Source organism: Pteropus alecto, unplaced genomic scaffold (genome assembly GCF_000325575.1).
Source record: "Pteropus alecto unplaced genomic scaffold, ASM32557v1 scaffold53, whole genome shotgun sequence".
NCBI lineage: Eukaryota > Metazoa > Chordata > Mammalia > Chiroptera > Pteropodidae > Pteropus > Pteropus alecto.
In genome coordinates, this window is record NW_006434366.1 from 990467 (window position 1) to 1008673 (window position 18207).

The window sequence follows — 18207 nt, forward strand, 5'->3', positions numbered from 1 at the left end:
TTAGTGGGGTCTAGGCTAAACCCTAGAGAGGTAGGGGCTAAGGCCAGCCGGGCAGCAGCGCTGTACCTTGAATGCCACAGAAGGACATAGGATCTCACCCCATAAACCTGACTTCAGGGTAGAATCTCCAGTCTGTGAAATGTTGTTTGTTGCTCCTAGAGTTAAAAGTGCTGACATTTACAGGTGAATTATGTAAAGACAAAGAAGTTGAAGAGGAAGAAGGATCCGCTATTGTAACAACATTCTTACTCATTTGCACTTAAAAATGCCCAGCCCAGAAGTACTGTTTTTAGCTACTTTTGGGTAATACCAAGTTGAATCAAGCATCATCTACCTCTCATAAATATTCATGAGGTTGTAAAAGCATTAAACAAAGGCAATAAAAGTTCTTATATAGTCTACAATTTCCTTGGGGCAGCACTTCTAACAGAAGATTACACCGAAGATAAACTTTAACAGGCCCTTGATCCCCCCATGCCCCCCCCAAAAAAACTGTATGCAAAAGTTAGTGTTGAGAACTTAATAAAAAGAGTGTCTCTACATCTCAAAGAAATCCTTAACAGGCTAGAAGTTAACAGGCTAGATCCTAACTTAGGGATATTTAAACAGAAACCAGCAAGAATTTAACCCTGTGGCTGCCTTAAATTTCTAAAGGAAGCCTTAATCAAAGTGGGGAGCTGGTTAGCTTGGGACAATTTTGAGAAGCTCCTAATATTTTACTACCTCCCTCCTTTCTTATCAAGAACTGCCCAAGGAAATGCTCTCACCAAGGTCGAAACTCATTCAAGATTCAAAAAATGGCAGGAGGGAAGGTAATGAAATAAAGACTCTTCTCACAAGTAAAGCAACCAGCAACAGGCCACCAGCCTCCTCTGGTTTCAACGTCTGTTCTCCAAAAGGATCTCACCGAGGAGCTGGTTTCCTTCAAAATTCATTCTAAAGATGACAAGATCCAAGCACACAAAATATTGCTGCCTGACTTCATTTTAGCAATACAAGGAGACTGTGCAGAGAAGCCAAGAGATCACAGAGGAAAAAAATGTGTTTTGGAGCACTGAGAACTCTCTGGACAGCTAGCCCGGGGTCTCACAGGAAGAGAGCCCTTCAGTCTGTTCTCACTGGACAAGAGACATTTAGTCTGTTAAAAGTTCATTTGGCAATTCCATACCATCCAGGAAGACCAAAAAAAAAAAAAAAAAGTTTCATTTAGTTTTCTGATTCTACATTTCCTTTGTCTCGTTATACAGGCAAAATATATCTTTAGGAGATAAAAATCAACCAAGTCATCACCGTAATACTCACTTTTTCCAAAAAAGAGGAAAATCATACCACAACTCCAACAAAAAGTGGTGGTCGAGAACCAAAAAATTACGCCGCAAAATATAATTTGGGCATCATGGACATTTAACCAGGCCCTTCAGGAAGAAACAAATCGTGATCTCCAAGGAGTACTGGAGATAAACGCCGGGCAGAGGGCCTTCACCCTTCCAGAATCACAGGGCCGTGACATCGGCCTGCCTGGTACGCGGGGGCTTTCGGCTGTTTCGTCTAGTTTTAGTCTCAAGCAGTCTGAAAATGACTCGCAGGAGCGACATCTAAAGGGTTCGTGTATTTCTCACCCAGGAGCAACACAACGCCCCGGAGAGCATCAGGCTGGCACTGGACACATTTCAGCACTGCGGGTCAGCAGAGCCCAGGGCTTCGGTCAGAGAAGCTAGTTTCCCGCCGCCCCACGAGCCGGCCCTCAGGCACGGGGCTCTCGGACCCTCGAGGCCGTTCGCCTTACTTCGGCGCCACCATCTGGGAGGCTCCATGGGCGGCCAGTCAGGACGCTCGAGCGATGTTCAAGTGATGCTCGGCCGATATCCCGGCCCTGCGCGCGCCCGCTCCAACCCCGCGCCCGCCGCTACCCGCCCCGCGGCCGTCAGGCCGGGTCCATCGGCCCGGCTCCTGTCACTCACCGGACTGGCCCGGGCAGCGGGTGCCCACGGCTCCCCACGGGAGCTGGGCCCCCCGGGCCTCCAGGTTTCTGCCCGCCCCCTGGCAGGCAGCGCAGGTGGCTGAGCCCCGCAGCAGCGGCCCCGCACCAGCCGCTCGGTCCAGCTCCCGGCGCTGCCCACTGGGTACGGATCAACAACAAGATGGCGGCCAGCCGAGGGGGCGGGGGCCGGGCGTCATAGTAACCAGGGCTGCAAAGAACCCGCCCCCAGCTGAGACTTTCCCCAATCAACAGCCTCGATGTCCGACGCCGTGGGGGTGCTTCCCGCTGACAGGTCGATTGACCTGTCATTCAGAGCCAACCTCTCACCGCCCGTGCCGAACGCTTCGACACGTGACTGTGACGGCATGGGTTGGCGCATGCGTGCAGTTCCGGGAGTTGCTGGCGGCAGAGGTTTTGTGGGTGATTTCGAGGCCGTAGTGCCCTTGTTCTCTCTGCGTACGCGGCTCCGGTGCAGACCCAGCAGCGTCTTCTCACACATGCGTGCACACTTAGGGAATGTCTGCTGAGTGCTGTTTGCAGTTTTTGTCAACACTCCCGGAATGGAGGGGTTGCTGTCCCCATTCAATGGTGAGGAAACTGAGGCGCAGAGCGGGAGGCCGGGCCAAGGTCACGCTACATCTGGAACTGGAGGCACCAGGTCTCATACCTTTTCCTACTGGCTCCAGAGTATAATGCCCTCTTCCCACCGGCTTCTCCAGCATTGCCCCTCATCAGTGCAACCACCTGTGCTGTCCCATTGCCCACGTTTGTCCTTTGGTCTAGAGTTCAGATCCCCGCACAAGTCCTGGCACACAACGAGTACTCATTTTCTGCTCTAGAGCATCTTGTCTTGAGTCTCTATGACAGCATATTTTGCCCTAACCTGTCATGCTCTGCCTCCAAGGCCAACTGTGAATCCTGGGTGGACTGGTCCCGCACCTAGAGCATCTTGTCTTGAGTCTCTATGACAGCCCTAACCTGTCATGCTCTGCCTCCGAGGCCAACTGTGAATCCTGGGTGGACTGGTCCCGCATACAGAGCACCTAACCCTGGGCGTGGCTTCAGGGTTAGGAACCCAGATGCAGTCACACAGTCTAGACACACATCAAGTGCTGCAAATAGCTAGCTCCATGACTTTTGAGCCTTGGTTGACTCATCTATAAAATGAGGATAACAGGCTCTTGAGAGATGAAGATTTAATTAGCCCTTAGAGGAGAGTAAGTGCTCAGAAGAAGTCTGCCTGCAACCATTTCCAATAACAGCCTGCTCTCACATCTCTGTCCCTGAGGGCAGCTCAAAACCCTCACTTGACTGGGAGCACTGTGAAATGCATCTTTCCCACAGAAAGCACTCAGCTTTTTTCCCCACTTGGGATATCATAACTGGCTTCCAGTGACCCAAAAGGATTCAGGTCCACAGACTTGGAGATATCACAGTAAAGGTAGCTCCACCAGACAGCAGGTACTCTTGGAAAACTGGCAGCATCTTGGTACCTGATGCCAAGCTGGGCACAGGAAGTAGGCTAGCATTGCATCTTCTGCAGGTTACTGCAGGCCACCTGGCTGTGTGCAACAGCTCAGCTCAGCACAGAGAGGGCTGAGGGCCAAGGAACCAAAAGAAACACATCAAGAAGAAATGGGAACAGCCCCTCAGAAGAGGGTTCCCATCAATCCCTCCATGGCTGCCCATGCCAGGTCTGCACCAACCCACACCTCAGTGCAAAATCTCCAGATCCTTCCCAAGAAAACCTCCACACACAGTCCACAGACTGCCCCGGAGGTTGGTGGGGCCCTCAAATGAACAATTCCTCTTGGGCCTTTTCCACCTGCTAGAGCAGGTGGCCTCTGAGGTGACAGACCCCCTCAGTCACTGACAGGACTAACAGCCTCTTACTTCTGCAGAGCATTAACCTCTGTCAATCAGAGCACGGTACAGTGCCTTCTTAAAAGTAACCTTGCTACTCCCTAGAGTGTTCCCACAAAGTAGGGAGTTTTCCAAGTGAGAACAAGGAAGCACAGATCTCAGAGCTTCTCCCACATGTGGGTTACAAGGCTGGGACTTTCTGCTTTTAATTTTGTTTATTATTGAATCAACTTGAAAACACAGCCCATGATCATGTGAAGAAGAAATTCTCACGTAGTGAAGCAGCTTCTTGGCCTCAGAGCCAGCGCCGGGCTCCCGTGTGTGAGTTGAACAGGTAATCTCTGCCTGTACCTGTGCTCAGATGGTTAGGAAAGAGAGGTAGCACTGCTGGCCTCAGCAGAACTGCCTCCTGCCCCTAAGGGTAGGAGAAGATGTCCCAGGACCCTTGGTGTGATGACCCCCACTTTCTGCTTGATCCAACCTGTCCCCTTTCTCAGCATCTCCTTTGAGGTCTGGTTCAAATGCACAAGAAGCATCTTTGATTCCCCAAAGCTGGACACCAGTTCCCCTAAGCCCAGTGCCAGATTGCTCTGCTCTAATTCACTGATGCAAATGGAATATCTGGGGGTCTCTCCCCTCACTACCTTTCTCCCTTCCCCTATGGGCAGGAACCAGACCAGCTCTGAGTCATCACTTGGTCCTACAGGTGTCTGACAAACATTTGGCTGAAAGGTGAGTGGGGGTGAGAACAGATCTCCTTCACAGAAAGAGTAGACAGTAGATGCCTGGTGGTAGGAGGAGATACTGAGATGGATTAAAGAGAGAAGGTGGGCCAAGGTGGTGAATGTATTGGGGATAGGGAAACTCACAGGAGTCCTGTGCTCTGCCATCGAAATGCTGCTGAGGGGAAGAATGAGAGGGTACAATGAGTTGAACCCCATCCACAGGGAGCAGGTGGAGGCCTGCTCCCAAAGGGATCAGGAGCCCACTTGCCTCCTCCATCCTGTTGGTGCTGGCATGAGCTCCCACAGGGGGAGCCATCCATAAGGAAGTGGGCAGGCTGGGCAGGGGAGTATTCTAGAGCAGCCTTAGTGTCCCCACTACACAGGATGGTGGGTTGACATACCAGGCTCATGGATGCCTGGGGTGTCTCCATCATCGGTGCCTCCATGAACCCCTCAGCAGACCCTTCAGCTCCTTGGATACTGAGACAAAGTAGGAGCAGGAGTACAGGATAAGGCTCTGGGCCCCAGCCTGAGTTTAAGTAATGGTCCAGACATGGAGGTATGCAAAGAAGGCTGACCTGTTTAGCAGCAGAGCCTGAGCTGGTTTGCTTGGTGCCCGTAGCACCTGGGTCAACCTAAAATGCCGGGAGGGGGAACCAAGCGTGAGGGCAGCAGACTTGCTGGCTCCAGTAACCAGCACGATTCATTTACCCCTTTATACTGGGGATAGCCAAAGTCTGTATGCAGTGTCCATATTGTTACCCCCCACTTCTTCTGCGTTCAGTCCTGTGCCCACAAGAAATTCAGTCTTAGGGGCAGATCAGGTTTCAAGTGGCAATTGGGGGTCAAGAATAGAGTAAATGATCTACGGCCATGCCACCTTGAACATGCCCGATCTTGTCTGATCTCAGAAGCTAAGCAGGGTTGGGCCTGTTTAGTACTTGGATGGGAGACCACCTAAGAATACCAGGTGCTGTAGGCGTTAAAAAAAAAAAAAAGAATAGGGTAAATGCCCAACGCATGACACACTCAGAGTCTCCAGCCCTCATCCACACCCATCCCATTCCAAGACTAGGCTCTGACAACGATGGAGACAGCTTCCTTCTTCCATTGTCTCTCTGCCTCTAATGTCACGACCTCTGGAGGGAGAACAGCCTTCCTTAATATTGGTTTGTTTGCCCATCGCCATGGGCATTGTTATCAAACCTTGGCTGAAATCACTTCTCACAGATGGGGTCCGTTAGTGGGCTGGGGAGAGGCAGGAAGCACAGGAATAGAAACCCTACCCCTGGAGGAGTCTGCTGAGAGGCCAGCCCAGGGCCAACAGGAGGAGGGCACCGGTCACTGTCAGCACCACCACGAACCAGGGCTCCGGCTGCCAGAAAGCCTCTGTGTCTGTCACAAGCAGGGGCATCATCACTGAAGGCACCTGAAATGAGGTCACAGCCTCACCGCTGCCCTGCCAAATGCTTTGATCTTCTAAACTCCTCCAAGAGCTGGGCCACCCCATCCCCCAGATTTGCTCTCCCATATTGCTCTTTGCACTCAACGCTCCCCTCTGAAATGCCTTCCCCATCATCCACCTGGAAAACTGGGGCTCTTCACCCTCCAAGGTCCTCTCTCCCTACCCCACAAGGGCCCAAGGACCCCCCTCACTGTGGCTCTGTGGGTGCTGGTGGCCACTGTGCTGGCCCTCCAAGGAACTAGATGCACAATGACGGTAGCTGTGGTGCTGAGGTGGGGGATGGAGGGACCTGCATCAGCCACACGGATCAATAGCTCATAAGTATGGGGCTGTTCTGGCCAGGGGGCCCCCAATTTGAGGTTGTCGTGCACCAGGACGGCTCCTCGCAGGCTGAATTGGCTCTGACTATTCCCTGAAAGCAGAGTGGCAAAAGAAGGGGAGCACTGCTGGCTTTGCCCATGCCTCTCCCACAGCCTGGTGACACTCATGGTCTTCACCTCCCACGATGCTGTAGGAGAAGGCCAGGCGCTGTGGCTCCTGAGGGATCCGACATGACACCTTGGTCACCTCCAGGCTATGGCCCAGGGAAGTGCGGACGGTGAGTTCTTGAAACGGAGGCTCACACTCGGGAGCATGGTCATTCACATCCTGCAGGAACATAGCCAGGTCACCCACTTCTCGAATCCCTGGGCCAGCCCTTCAGCCTCCTCCCTAGACCTTAGCTCTCAGGCAATAGGCTCCGAAGCTTTCCACACGAGGCCCCGCCCCCATCCAGCCAACCAGTGGAGGAAACTGAGGCACAGAGTGGAAAATCAGAATGGCAGAGTGAGGTTTGAACTCTCTTTAATTCTTTCAAGGCCTTGGAGCTCAATTACCTCAATCTCAATGGTAATAGTGCAGGATCCAGAGCGGTGGTAGGTGGGGTCCTGGTCTTGGCTATGGTCAGTCACCAGGACAATGAGCCTGTACATCCTCTGCTGCTCATAGTCCAAAGGCCCCAGGAGGCGAACCTCCCCTAGAAGGGGGGGAGGGCACAGCCTCAGCCTGCAGAGTCAACTCTGACTCTACCCCTCCATTCCAGCCCTGGGGGGGAAATACCGCTGAGACGGTCCACAGCGAAGATGGCAGACCCGCCAGAGGTATGGTATTCAATGCTGTCATGTGGGTAATCCATGTCCGTGCCCACCACAGAGCCCAGCAGAGTGCGGGGCCCTGCATCCTCCCGAACCCGGAATGTGCGTGTGACGCAGGCCGGAGAGAACTCATTGACAGGTGTCACAATCACCAGTACTGGCACCTCAGCTGGAAGTTGTTAGGCAGTCAAGGAGCTGGCCTGGGGTGCCCACCCCTGCCCTGGGGTTCTGAGGAGGGAGATTCGTCTCTGCCCTGGGCGGTCTAAGGAGAAAGACAGTCTGGAGGGAAGGAGGGCAATATCTCTCCCGTACTGGGGGCATCTGGGAGAGGAGAGATGTGCCCCACGCTAGACATTTGAAATGGACATTTGAAACTGTCCTACCAGTTTCAGAGGGAGGAGAGCTGTCCTGAGGATGGGGACAGGGGTACTGAATACCCGAGCCTGGATATGGTCACTCACTGGACATCAGGGGCTGACCACCATCGAACACCAGGATGGAGGCTGTGTGCTGAAAGCAGGCCCCAGGAGTGTCACAGTCCAGTGTGGCATTCACCTGGCCAGAGGGGCCAGAATGTGAGGCTCAGCCACTGCCTGGGAGAGCCTTGAGCCACTCTGGGCTGCCTCAGGCAAGCGCATCTACCGATGGCCTATCCTGACCCCCAGTTCTCCATATTGCAAAGCAGGTAGGCTCTACCACCATCTCCTTCACCCCGTGGTCTCGGCTCCCACAGACCATTGCCACCTCCCTCCCCCTACCCCACCTCGCCGGCCCAAGCACCCTTCCAGTGGGTCTGGGAATTGTGGCACGGGGCACCTTCAGGACCCTGTCGATAAGGCAGAGGCTGGTGGGGCCAGGAGGGCCGTGGAACCGCAGCTGATAGTCCATGGTGGAGCCAGGAGAGTCCAAGTCAGTGCAAGTGAAGATGCTCAGCACGGTGCCCACAGGTGCAGTTTCGGGGATTTGAGTTCTGGGAGCAGAGGGCAGGCGGCAGGGCGGGAGTCGGGGCTTGGCGGTGAGCCGTGGCTGGAGACCCGGTGGCCTAGGTAAGGCTCGGGTGTACTCACACTAGGAGTGCTGGGAGGCAGCGTGGAGGCCAGCGGTTGACCGGACGCACGTTCACGGTGAGATTGAGCTCAACGCTGGCCCACGGCTGGAGCCGCTCGAAGGCCTTCACCTGCAGCACAGTGACTGCTGCTCCTGGGGCCCGCGCCAACTCCAGAGGCGCAGTGGTCCGGATCACGCCGTCCGCTGGGCCAGGTGGGAGGGTTGGGGTGGAGGGGACGCAGAGTTTGGCCCCGCCACCAGCTCAACCCGGTTCCCACCCTCTCACTGACGGGTTAGGGCGCTGAGCCTGGCACCCGGCATTGCCTCCTCCAAAGCTCGTCTGTAGCTCCGGCCATGTCCCCAAACGCGACCTTGCCCCAGTTTCTGCCTCAGCTCCAGCCTCGTTTCTCGCGAGGGTAAGGCGGTAGTGCGGGTCACCTCTGGACAAGCCGCAGAGGCATTCCCATACCCCACTCCACGCCCCTCACCGCGTCCGATGGAGAAGAGCGTGCAGGGTACGGGAGACAGGATTTCGTAGCGCACGTTGAGGCCCTGGGCCTGGACCCGAACCACCTCACTCCCGGGGACGAAGTCCTCGGGGATGGTGATATTCTGATCCTGCTTCCTGGACAAAAAGGGGGCTTTATTTCCTGCCCTTGCCACCTGGTCCTCAGGCTCCTCCCCTGGAACCTCCCACAAACCGCAGGGAGCTGGGACATTCCTGCAGCCCCACTGTGACCTACTCCCACTTCCCCGAGGCCAGGCCCTGCGCCCTCACAGTCCCAGGGTAGGGGAGCCTTACAAGAAGGAGACTTGGCTGGAGGGAGCAGGCAAAACTTTCACCACCAGCGTCCCACTGCAGCTTCGGCCTGGGCCAAAGGTCACCAGGATCTGAAGCTGGAAGACCTGCAGTGACACAGAATAGGAAGGGAACCACAGTGTACATCTATCTGTATGTCTGTGCCCAGACTTCTCATCAAATAAGCAGCCCCCAGATGACCTCCACAAGGAGCCCAAACGCTCACTCTTCCACAGACCTGTCACCTGCTAACAGGTATATCTTTTGAGTCCCATTCTTATGAGCCATAAATCCATCTATTAGGATACAAACAGCCCCCAAGAGAGTGATATCTGAGTCATTCACGTTATGCCTTATCATCTTAGAGTTGCTAAGAGCCAGTTACTAAGTTGTAGAAGTTTTAAAGAAGGAACTTCTCTAACCTGCACTCGCCACCTCGCCCAGAACTCTCCTGTCCGTCTTCTCTGAACACTCTCATTTCTATTCAAGACATCGTGAGCCAGGGATCCCACTTTTTTTCTGGAACTCCAGAGCCCAACATAGAACCAGGCCAAGGTGGGAGGACAGCCAGCATGGGGCAGCAAGTACAGGTATGGGCAGTGTCTGGGAGAAGCAGCCTAATGGAGGAGGCCAAGGAGGCCAAGAACAAGCAAATTTCCAGAGGGTGGTGGCTCTGCCCATTGTATGCCTCATCCATGGATATATCCCCAGGTCCCAAGTCATGCTCACCTTTTGAGCCTGGCCTTTGAGGCCCTGAGGTGGTGCCCGCAGCCAACCTTGCCCATTGATGGAGAAAGGTCCGGGAAAATATGGAGGGTCCTGGGCACTGGTGATGTTCATCTGACAGGACAGAGATGCTGGATGCTCAGTCCCCAGCCCCCAGTACCCAAAGCATCCCTGCCAAAGTCCCCAACAATCCAGCAGGTACCTGCCCACACCCAATTCTATGAAACCCCACCACTGACATTTACCCTAACCTGGGACCCCAGACCCCAATCCTCAATCCTTTCTGCTTTTAAACCATTTATTTTGTTTTTAAACTACATTTCCTTTTTGGATTACAAAAGCGATACACTTGAAAGAACTCAGCCCCTGAGAGGTTCCTGTAGGAATAGCCATGGTCACTAGTGGGGTGGGGGCCCTCAGTGGCTCTCTCCAAGAGCATGTATCATGCAGAGGCTCAGCTAAAGGGTTTCTCTGAAGTTCTCTGCTTGGCCAAGCAGGGGCTGGGCTTGGTCTCCCCATGCCCACCCTCCCATTTTACTCCCCCTACTGCCCGTGTGCTGGTCTTACCTGGGCTCCCTGGAGTTCCAGGCCTGGGAACAGCAGAGTGTATAGCCTGGCCCCAGGTGTGATTGTTTCCGGCACCTGAATGATTTCCCCAGCTGGCCAGAGGGGAAGTTAGGGAAGCTCTGTTCAGGCCATGCCTGCCCACCCCTTGCCTGCTGCTGCTGGCCTCACCTGGGCTGGCGAATGGGCCAGCACACTGGATATGGCCAGGGTCCTGCTGCACATCCACAAAGAGTGATCCCTCCGACACGTTGTTGCCACATGTGTACTGCAGCTGCAGCTCATAGCGGTTCACTGCCAGGGCATCCAGCCGGGCTGAACTGCTTAAGGTCACCTGTGGCAGGTAGGCAGTGCCATGTGGGGCCTAGACTCTCCCTCCCACCACCTCTGGTTTTATGAATTTAGGGTCTGCTCTTGTTTCCCTATGGTTCCCAGTTGTGCCCATGACCCTACCTTTCCCACATAGATCCCCTGCCACCTGGTCAAGCTGGGTGGGTTGAAGAAGGTGGTGGGTGGCTGCACACTGAGCAACTTCAGGGAGGGCATGTGAGAAGTACAGTTCAAGTAGAGGATGGTGCCAGGTCCCTGGCTCTCGGAGACATTTATGATCCAGGGCAGGTCGTGGACAACTGTGAGGAAGAGATGATCAGGCTGGAGGCCCCCATGCTCATGGAACCACAGACTTGAGCATAGTCCTGCCCTTCTGCCACAGGGCCTGGCCAAACCTTGGGACCAAACAGCCAGAGCCCTTCCTTGTGCCCCACATCCACCCATGGGTCAGCTCATTTCATAGATTGGAAGTGAGGATTTGGTCGAGGAAGTAGCCAAGGTAAGAATGAGGGTCAGGGGTTCAGAGCCCTTTCCTGGCTTTCCTCCAGCCCCTGCCGTCCATGATGGACCATCTGAAAAGGGTCAGGACTCTGCTCCGCGGCGGAACAGGGAGATGAGAACTGGGGTTCCCCCAACCCACCAGCTCCTCACCAGAGACAACCAGAGCAAGAAGAAGTGCCAAGGGTCTGAGTAGCACCATTGTGTCCTAAAGATACAGACAGCAGAGGAGACTTTGGAAGGACAGAGGTGTTTGTCAGGCCCACCCTGTTGCCAGGTCAGTTGCTCAAACACACTGGGTAGGCAGGACTTCCGGGCCTCCCAGACTGCAGCCCCACCCATCCCTGGTGACTGAGCTCTAGACTCCAGACAGGCATCCAGAGGCCTAGAGAACCCTATTTTTTCAGGGCTCTCAGAGATTTCCCCCATTCGTTACCACAACCAAAAGCGGGTGTGAGGGGAGAAGTATCAGCTTCAGTTGGGGAAACAGGTTCAGGGAAGTCTTTGGAGACAGAACAAGACAGTACCCAAGAATATTGGGCCCAGGACCTGCTACCCCACAGAGTCTGAACTCCAGCTACCCACCCCCCATTAGAACATTATCTGTCTACACTAAGCCCAACCTCAATAAAATCCTTGTTGATAGAAATCAAATAGTAGTTATGGGATATCAATTGGATGGGGCACAAAGTGGCCTCCTGGAGTGGCTAGGGATATCATTTATTTTGATCTGGGTGACAGTTGCACAAGTGTCTACAGACAACATTTATTAAGCCGTACTTTTGAGAGTTGTCTATTCATTGTGTGTGTGTGTGTGTGTGTGTATACACACACATATATATATATACACATATATATGTCCAATTTTTAAAAAGTTGTCTATATTTGCTCTCTCCAGTTCTTTATCTCTCACTCTCCTACTCACTACCATCAAGCTTGTCCTTCTTTCCATGAAACTGCCCTTGTCAGAGTCTCCAGAGATTTGTGTACTACTGAATTCAGCAGTTTATTCTCCACTCTCAATTCCCTGGCAGCATTTGATGCTTGCTCCCTGTGGCTCCTTAAGTGCCCATACTCTATTTCTTCTCACCTCCCAGGCGGTTCCCGCATAGCTCCTTTGCTGGTTCTGCTTCCCTACCTCCACCCAGTGGGGTGTTCCATGGCTTAGTCCTGACTGCTGCTCTCTGTCTAAGAGATGGATGGCCTTAGGTAACATCCAGTCCTTCTGTCTCCCAGATCCAAGACTTCAGTGCTGATCTCTCTCCCCAAGTCTAGTCACACATCCAGTGGCTGACCCCGCATCTCTTCTCCGATGTCTAATAGGCATCTCAAGGGTCACGCGTTCACAAAGGATCATTTGATTTTCCTCCCCAAACCCACTCTTCTCCAGTCTTTCCTGGATCAATTCATGACAATCCCATCCAACCAGAAGTTCAAGCCAGATCTGGGAGTCATGTCTGATGCCCTCTTTTCCTACCCATATTCATGCATCAGCAAGGTTTGATTTTAGCTCCAAAACATACACCAAAGTGACCCCCTTCTGTGCACCAGCCCCATCACAGCCCAGACCAGCCCCTCCCTTGCTGGATGAGGGCAGGAGCCTCCATTCTGATTACAAACAGCAGCTGAGATTATCTAAACAGGAGCCAGCCCAGGTCACTTCCTGCTCAAAAGCCCTCAGTGCTCCCCATCACATCAAGAACAAAACCCCATATTCCTTTCTGAAGCTGCTAGGCGCCTGGTTTTGCTGACCTCTTCACTACTGCAACTACCAACATCATAAACCCCTTAGGCCTTCTTTATGTTATGCCCTGTCCAGTTCCTGTCCTCTCAGGACCTTTAACTGGCTTATCCTTCTGCCTAGAATGCCCCTCTTCTTGATCTCCCCATGAAGGCTCATCCAAACAGAATGCCATCTCCTCTGAGAGTCGTCTCTCCCAAATCAGCCCGTCGCCCTCATTCCCCAGCATTTTTCTGTCTACTGACTCATCTGTCTCCAGTTAGACAGTATCCTTGAAACGAGCCTGAAATCATGGAGGACCTCTGGGAACAGGCTCTGACCATTCCCGCCAGAGAGGGCCGCCCTAAGCCCCTGCATTCACCCTCAGTCTGCACGTGATGCTGGGCCGAGGGGATGCGGATGTCACTTCAGGAAATGCGGCTAACCGCGCGCTCCCCACTAGAGGGCGGCGGGGCCTAGCTTGGGCCAGACGCGGGGCGGAGAGGCGTGGGCTGGGCCTTGGCTGAGGCCCCTCCTCTAAGCTCCTGCGACGTCCCGCGCTCCGGGAGTCCTCAGAGGAGGCAGGACCCTCCCATCACTTCCAGGGATTGTCAAGGCCCGCTCCAGGAGCGGATCCAGGGGGTTGGGCCCGAAGTGGGCCACAGCACTGAGGAGCCCGAGGACTGGGGGCGCTCTGCCGGTACATGGGCGCAGCCGGGGAGCCCGCGTGCCCACCGGGCTTTTGCGGGAGGGACCACAGTCCTATCCAGGGAAAAATGGGGAAGCTGAGGCTACAGCGGGAAAGCGACTTCTTCTGGGTCGCGCAGCGAACCCGGAGTCAACTCAAACGCCCGGGGCGTCGGGAAGTCCCGGGCCGGACCGCGCCCGGCTTTCAGCAGCGGCAGTCCCGCCCCTCCTCATAGAGCTGGAGCTGAGAGGGGGAGTGGGCGTGGGGATCATCCGCGCGCGCCCGGGGGCGGGGCCACTTCAGCTCCGCCCCGGCCCCATTGGCTGCGGCGTCAGGGGCGGGGCGCGGCTGCCAGATGTTGGGGTGGTGGCTGCGGCGGGAGCTACGGAGAGCGAGGAGCCGCGGGACAAGATAGAGGGTGAGGGCGCCGCTCGCCGGCCCGCCCGGCCCCCTCCGCACCGCTCCCGCTGGAGTTCGCAGAGGAACTGGCAGGCCTGGCGAGGGCTCTGGCACGGGCATGCACAGCACTCGGCTTGACAGCTTCCTGGGCCAGCTCCGCTGGGAACTGGTGAGGCTTGGGAGCGGGTGTGATTCGTCAGGACGTGTGTGGGGGTGCTAGGGTTCCGTCCCGCCCGAACGACACACGGGTTGGGGGCCGTCCCGAGTGCACATCCAAGGCGGGATGGGGGCGGGGCGGCCCAGATGGCCCAGATGGCCCGCGTCGGGTTTCGGACGGTTGAGAGTTGCTCTGGGCATCAAGTAACAGCAGCCCAGCTGGCTGTGCCGCTGGGGCGGTGTAAGGAGCTGAGGGGGGTAAACTTCTTTTGGGGTGGAGCAGTCGCTGCAGGAGACTAAAGAGCTGCTTGCGCTGCTTTGGTTGCCCCCTATCCCAGGCTGGCCCGTACTTTCTTCCTCTACTCCCACCTGACAAGTGCCCTGTCTTCTCTGAAAGACGTTGTGGGCTTTGAGGAGCTGAATTCCTCAAGAGGCACGGATGCTCCCCCACCCCAGCCCTGAGCAGGACCTACTTCCCGATGCAGGCCCGCAACCCTGCCTCCCGCCCTGGTGGCGGGTGCTGACTTGCCCGGCTCTGCGTGCTGAAGCCTGCCGGACTGCCACCAGGTCGACTTATGGGAACCACACGAGCTTCGTGTGCCAGCACCCCCATGCCCTGTACCCACTAGAGGCCTTGCTGCCTAGGTCTGCAGGCCTGTCCGGCTCTTCTGGGCCTTCTGTTCTGAGACTGGCCCCCCAGAAAGCAGGGATGACAAGCACTGCCCCTCCAACTTCTGTTCTCTCTTTCTCTGCAGCTGTGTGGCCGGGACACAGGCTCACCTCCCATGCCTGGCCCCCTTCCGCCACCCCCTAAACCTGGCTCAAGTGTCCGGCTCAGCCACCGGCTCAGGGCCTCAGATGTCTTGGATGAGGACTCAGTCTGCTGTGTGGAGGAAGAGGAGGAAGAAGGTGTAGTGATAGGAGACAGGGGTGTAGGCTCGGGGGGCCCTAGGGAGCATACCCTGGATTGGGACTCTGGCTTCTCTGAGGTGTCTGGCAGCACGTGGAGAGAGGAAGAGCTCCCCGTCCTCCAGCATCCAGCACCCCCAGCATGGCGCCCCCATAGACAGCGCCTCTCAGCTAGCAGCATCCCCCTGTCCAGTGGGGTCCCTGTAGCCAGTGTACCACCTGCCCACCGACCGCGGCCCAAGTCCACCCCAGATGCCTGCCTGGAGCACTGGCAGGAGCTGGAAGCCGAGGACTGGACAGCAGCCCTGCTGAGCAGAGGTCGCAGTCGCCAGCCCCTGGTGCTGGGGGACAACTGTTTTGCTGACTTGGTGCACAACTGGATGGAGCTGCCCGAGGCAGCAGGTGAGGGGGACGGTGGAGGTGGGCCCCGTGCCCGTGCTCGGCCCCCCCAGTTCCTGCTTGGTCTCTCTGAGCAGCTGCGGCGCCAGCTGGCCAGGGCCCGCCGGGCGGCCATGGCAGGAAAGCGACTGTCATGCCCACCTCGCCCGGAACCTGAACTGCCTGCAGACATCTCACGCTTTGCAGCTCTCATGAGCTGCCGCAGCCGCCAGCCCATCATCTGCAATGATGTTGTCAGCTACCTCTGACCCTGCCCTCCAGCCTGGGACAATAAAGGCCCTTCTCTGGACTGTCCTGGTTCCATATGCCTGAGTCTCCAGGAGGCAGCCCCGAGCCCTTTGAGGCACAGCCCAGGCAGGCGAATCTAAAGAGACTTTCCCTCCCTCCAGGGGTCCCTGTGTGCCCTTGTCACACCCCGTGTGCATTACTGCCGTTCGTCCATCCCCCTCTCCACTTACTCTTTCCTTCAACAAGCATTTATTGAGGATCTACTGTGGTCACAGGATTCAGGGCTCGATATTGCTGTGCAGTGGGGCTGCTTCCTTGCACAGCTCGTAGTGCAGGGGTGGAAAGGTAGTGTCTTCGTCCTCACCCTCACAGCTGAGCTCCAGTACCAGCACCTGCTGCTCTGGCTCAGGCACCTGGCCTGTCACCTGCCGCACCAGTTCTGTCACCCTGGTGTGTGTTGGGGGGAGATTCGGGGGAGATTTGGTCGATGAGCGGTGGCAGGAAGAGAGTAGCCTGGCATGGACTAGAGGGTGCCGCTGGGCCATAAGGAGCCTGAGCCAGGAGCAGGAGCAGCTCAAGACAGGAAACATCTGAAACTATTTTCAGAGCGGCTGGGGCTGGTAGGGCAGGCAGGAGGCAGGAAATTGCTAGTCCCCTGGGAGTGGGCTATGAAAGGGGGCTGAGCAGGGTGTGGAGAAGCTGGTGGGGGCTAGCCAAGCAGGCAGCTCCCGGAGGCCCCTCCTTGCCCCACCCCCAACCCATTTGCTGGCTCCATTTGGCAAAAGAAAGCTTCAGGGTGCGAGGGGACCAAATGGGGTTGGGAAGAGGAAGGGCTTCACGTCCCTCACTTCCAACCTCCAGGGACAGAACAAGACTTGGCTAAGGCCGGGTGTGGGCTCACCTAAGGGGCAGGTACTGGGCCTGCTTTTCAGGCGACCATCTCACTGAGTAGAGCACGGCCTTCCCTTGCAGCAGCATATTCACCTTCAGTCCATGTTGTTCCTAGAGAGAGACAGGTCAGGTGCCAGCTGGACCAGTTTGGGCCAGGCTTGGGAGTGGGGAGGAACAGGGCACACCTCAAGGTGGTCCAGGAGTGACTTCAGGGTCCTCTCGGGCTGCCCAGCAGGCACCTTCAGTCTGTCCCAACAGGTCCACGTCAGGCGATTGAACTGGGGGGTGATGGTGGAGAGAAGTCAGAAGCTTCCCTCACACAGCCTCCCCTACCCCAGTTACCAGCAGCTGATGGCCCCTTTCCTAGTGGAGGAGCTGGACTAGAGGCAGGAAGCAGAAGCCAGGGAGTGGGGGTGGAAGGTGGGATCTTGGCCCAGAGTCTCGACACCCTCCCCGCCCATGCTAGGGCCAGCACAGGAAATGGGGCTATGGGGCCCCCACACAGGGAAACAAGCGATCCATCACACAGGCAGGTTGTGTGTGGGGGGTGGGGGGCGGTGCTTCCTGAGGAAGCAGGAGCAGGGCCGCTGAAGTCTCCGATAAAGCAGCTTATTCCTCAAATGCAAGGCTTGGAGCTTGGAGGGGGGTAGGTTCATCCTGTCCCCTTGTGCTGTGCTTTCAGGGCCTTGGACTACTCATGGGCACACGTGGGCAAGGGGCACAGTGACCACTGGGTGGCAGGCAGACAGGAACCAGGACAGGAGGCCCTGCCAACCCCCCAGAAAATATAGTGGGGTCAAACAGAGACAAGACTAGAGGCGAGTTGGGGAGGTCCCCCCTCCACATCCACCATGGACAAAGGCAGCTTGTGTGCTAACTAGAGGCGGGGCCCCTCACAAAGGGGCTCTGTGCAGCTGTGCCCTGAGGGACCCCAGAGCTACTCAGCAAAGGGCCAGCGCTGGCCCATGACCTCTCCCCTCTCCCCTGGTGAGGACATTCTCTCTACCCCCTCTTCTGCACCCCAAGGAAATACCAACTACATAGAGCCTTGGCACACAGCCAGGGCCATTCATAGCCCTGCAGTTGAAAGAACACATGCACACAAGCCCAGGAACACCCACTCGTGTACTCACATGCACACTCATGAGAGCCCACATTGAAGAAGAGCCCTGCACGCTCATCTGGTACACAGATGTGCAAGCATGCTCCCTCCACACCCACACGCCACAGGGCCAGGGATGCCCAGGCCCCAGCACACTCACACCTGTGACACGAACGCACATCCCCACAGGGCTGCAGACCCCACATCCATGGTGGCAGGGAGCTCAGTGCCCTTTAACTCAGCTCCGGGGCCGGCCAGGATCCCCATGCCATGCAGGCAGAAGTCAGGCTCTGTTCTGAGCTTTGGCCCTAGTCCCCCCTCCCCACTACCTCCCCCTCAGGGGCACTCCTGGGAAGGAGGGGCTGTGGGGAGATGTCTGGCTAGCTAATGAGTTAAAGCTGCAGCTCCCCCAGACGGGGCAGCAAAGGGTTGGGGGGCGGGGGGGTGGTTGACGGCTGCTTCCTGTGTCTGACAGGTCCCAGCCTGGCTTTGCAGCAGTAGAAAAGGGACTGAAGGAGTCTTAAGGACTCCCCCATAGTCTGGGTCTTGGTTTGAGCCAGAAGCCAGAGCAGGGCTTGTTTGGG

At 56.1% G+C, this 18207-nt stretch overlaps 4 protein-coding genes and 1 pseudogene across 7 annotated transcripts in view; 2 read left to right on the plus strand and 3 right to left on the minus strand.

The window, feature by feature from the left end:
- Nucleotides 1-2165, minus strand: part of IP6K1 (inositol hexakisphosphate kinase 1) — a 40115-nt gene extending 37950 nt beyond the window's left edge. Inside the window, exon 1 of the mRNA XM_006909104.3 lies at nt 1962-2165. The gene's annotated coding sequence lies outside the window, so the exon portion shown is untranslated. The remainder of the gene's footprint in view (nt 1-1961) is intronic.
- A 1886-nt stretch (nt 2166-4051) lies between these two features.
- On the minus strand, nt 4052-11413 carry CDHR4 (cadherin related family member 4). Its single transcript, XM_025044808.1, has 19 exons — nt 11285-11413; nt 10757-10932; nt 10475-10637; nt 10307-10398; nt 9743-9853; nt 9017-9120; nt 8703-8839; nt 8235-8418; nt 7984-8137; nt 7629-7722; nt 7133-7336; nt 6910-7049; nt 6532-6682; nt 6226-6446; nt 5856-5998; nt 5148-5204; nt 4971-5049; nt 4714-4744; nt 4052-4195 (listed from the first exon to the last, which is right to left on the minus strand). The coding sequence occupies exons 1-19, from the start codon at nt 11331-11333 to the stop codon at nt 4140-4142; spliced, it is 2346 nt and encodes a 781-aa protein (XP_024900576.1). The 5' UTR covers nt 11334-11413; the 3' UTR covers nt 4052-4139.
- Nucleotides 5433-5551, plus strand: LOC112477579 (annotated as a pseudogene).
- Nucleotides 11414-12800: 1387 nt separating the features above from the next.
- Nucleotides 12801-15696, plus strand: INKA1 (inka box actin regulator 1). The gene is made up of 2 exons (XM_006909105.3): nt 12801-14107; nt 14850-15696. The coding sequence occupies exons 1-2, from the start codon at nt 14057-14059 to the stop codon at nt 15648-15650; spliced, it is 852 nt and encodes a 283-aa protein (XP_006909167.1). The 5' UTR covers nt 12801-14056; the 3' UTR covers nt 15651-15696.
- Nucleotides 15697-15860: 164 nt separating this feature from the next.
- The window catches only part of UBA7 (ubiquitin like modifier activating enzyme 7), an 8691-nt gene continuing 6344 nt past the window's right edge, over nt 15861-18207 (minus strand). For all 4 annotated transcript variants that reach the window (XM_006909106.3, XM_015587154.2, XM_025044852.1 and 1 more), the window contains 3 exons: nt 16707-16799; nt 16532-16632; nt 15861-16077 (listed from right to left, as the gene is read on the minus strand). In XM_006909106.3, the coding sequence (XP_006909168.1) occupies nt 15909-16077; nt 16532-16632; nt 16707-16799 (363 nt within the window). In that variant the 3' untranslated portion in view covers nt 15861-15908. The remainder of the gene's footprint in view (nt 16078-16531; nt 16633-16706; nt 16800-18207) is intronic.

Coding starts and splice junctions, on each gene's coding strand:
- CDHR4 (XM_025044808.1), bottom strand. CDS start 11,333: ATGGTGCTACTCAGACCCTTGGCACTTCTTCTTGCTCTGGTTGTCTCT. Junction 10,399..10,474: donor TGGCCCATTCGCCAGCCCAG/GTGAGGCCAGCA, acceptor CCCTCTGGCCAG/CTGGGGAAATCATTCAGGTG. Junction 5,205..5,855: donor CTCAGCAGACTCCTCCAGGG/GTAGGGTTTCTA, acceptor CCGGCATTTTAG/GTTGACCCAGGTGCTACGGG.
- INKA1 (XM_006909105.3), top strand. CDS start 14,057: ATGCACAGCACTCGGCTTGACAGCTTCCTGGGCCAGCTCCGCTGGGAA. Junction 14,108..14,849: donor GCCAGCTCCGCTGGGAACTG/GTGAGGCTTGGG, acceptor CTTTCTCTGCAG/CTGTGTGGCCGGGACACAGG.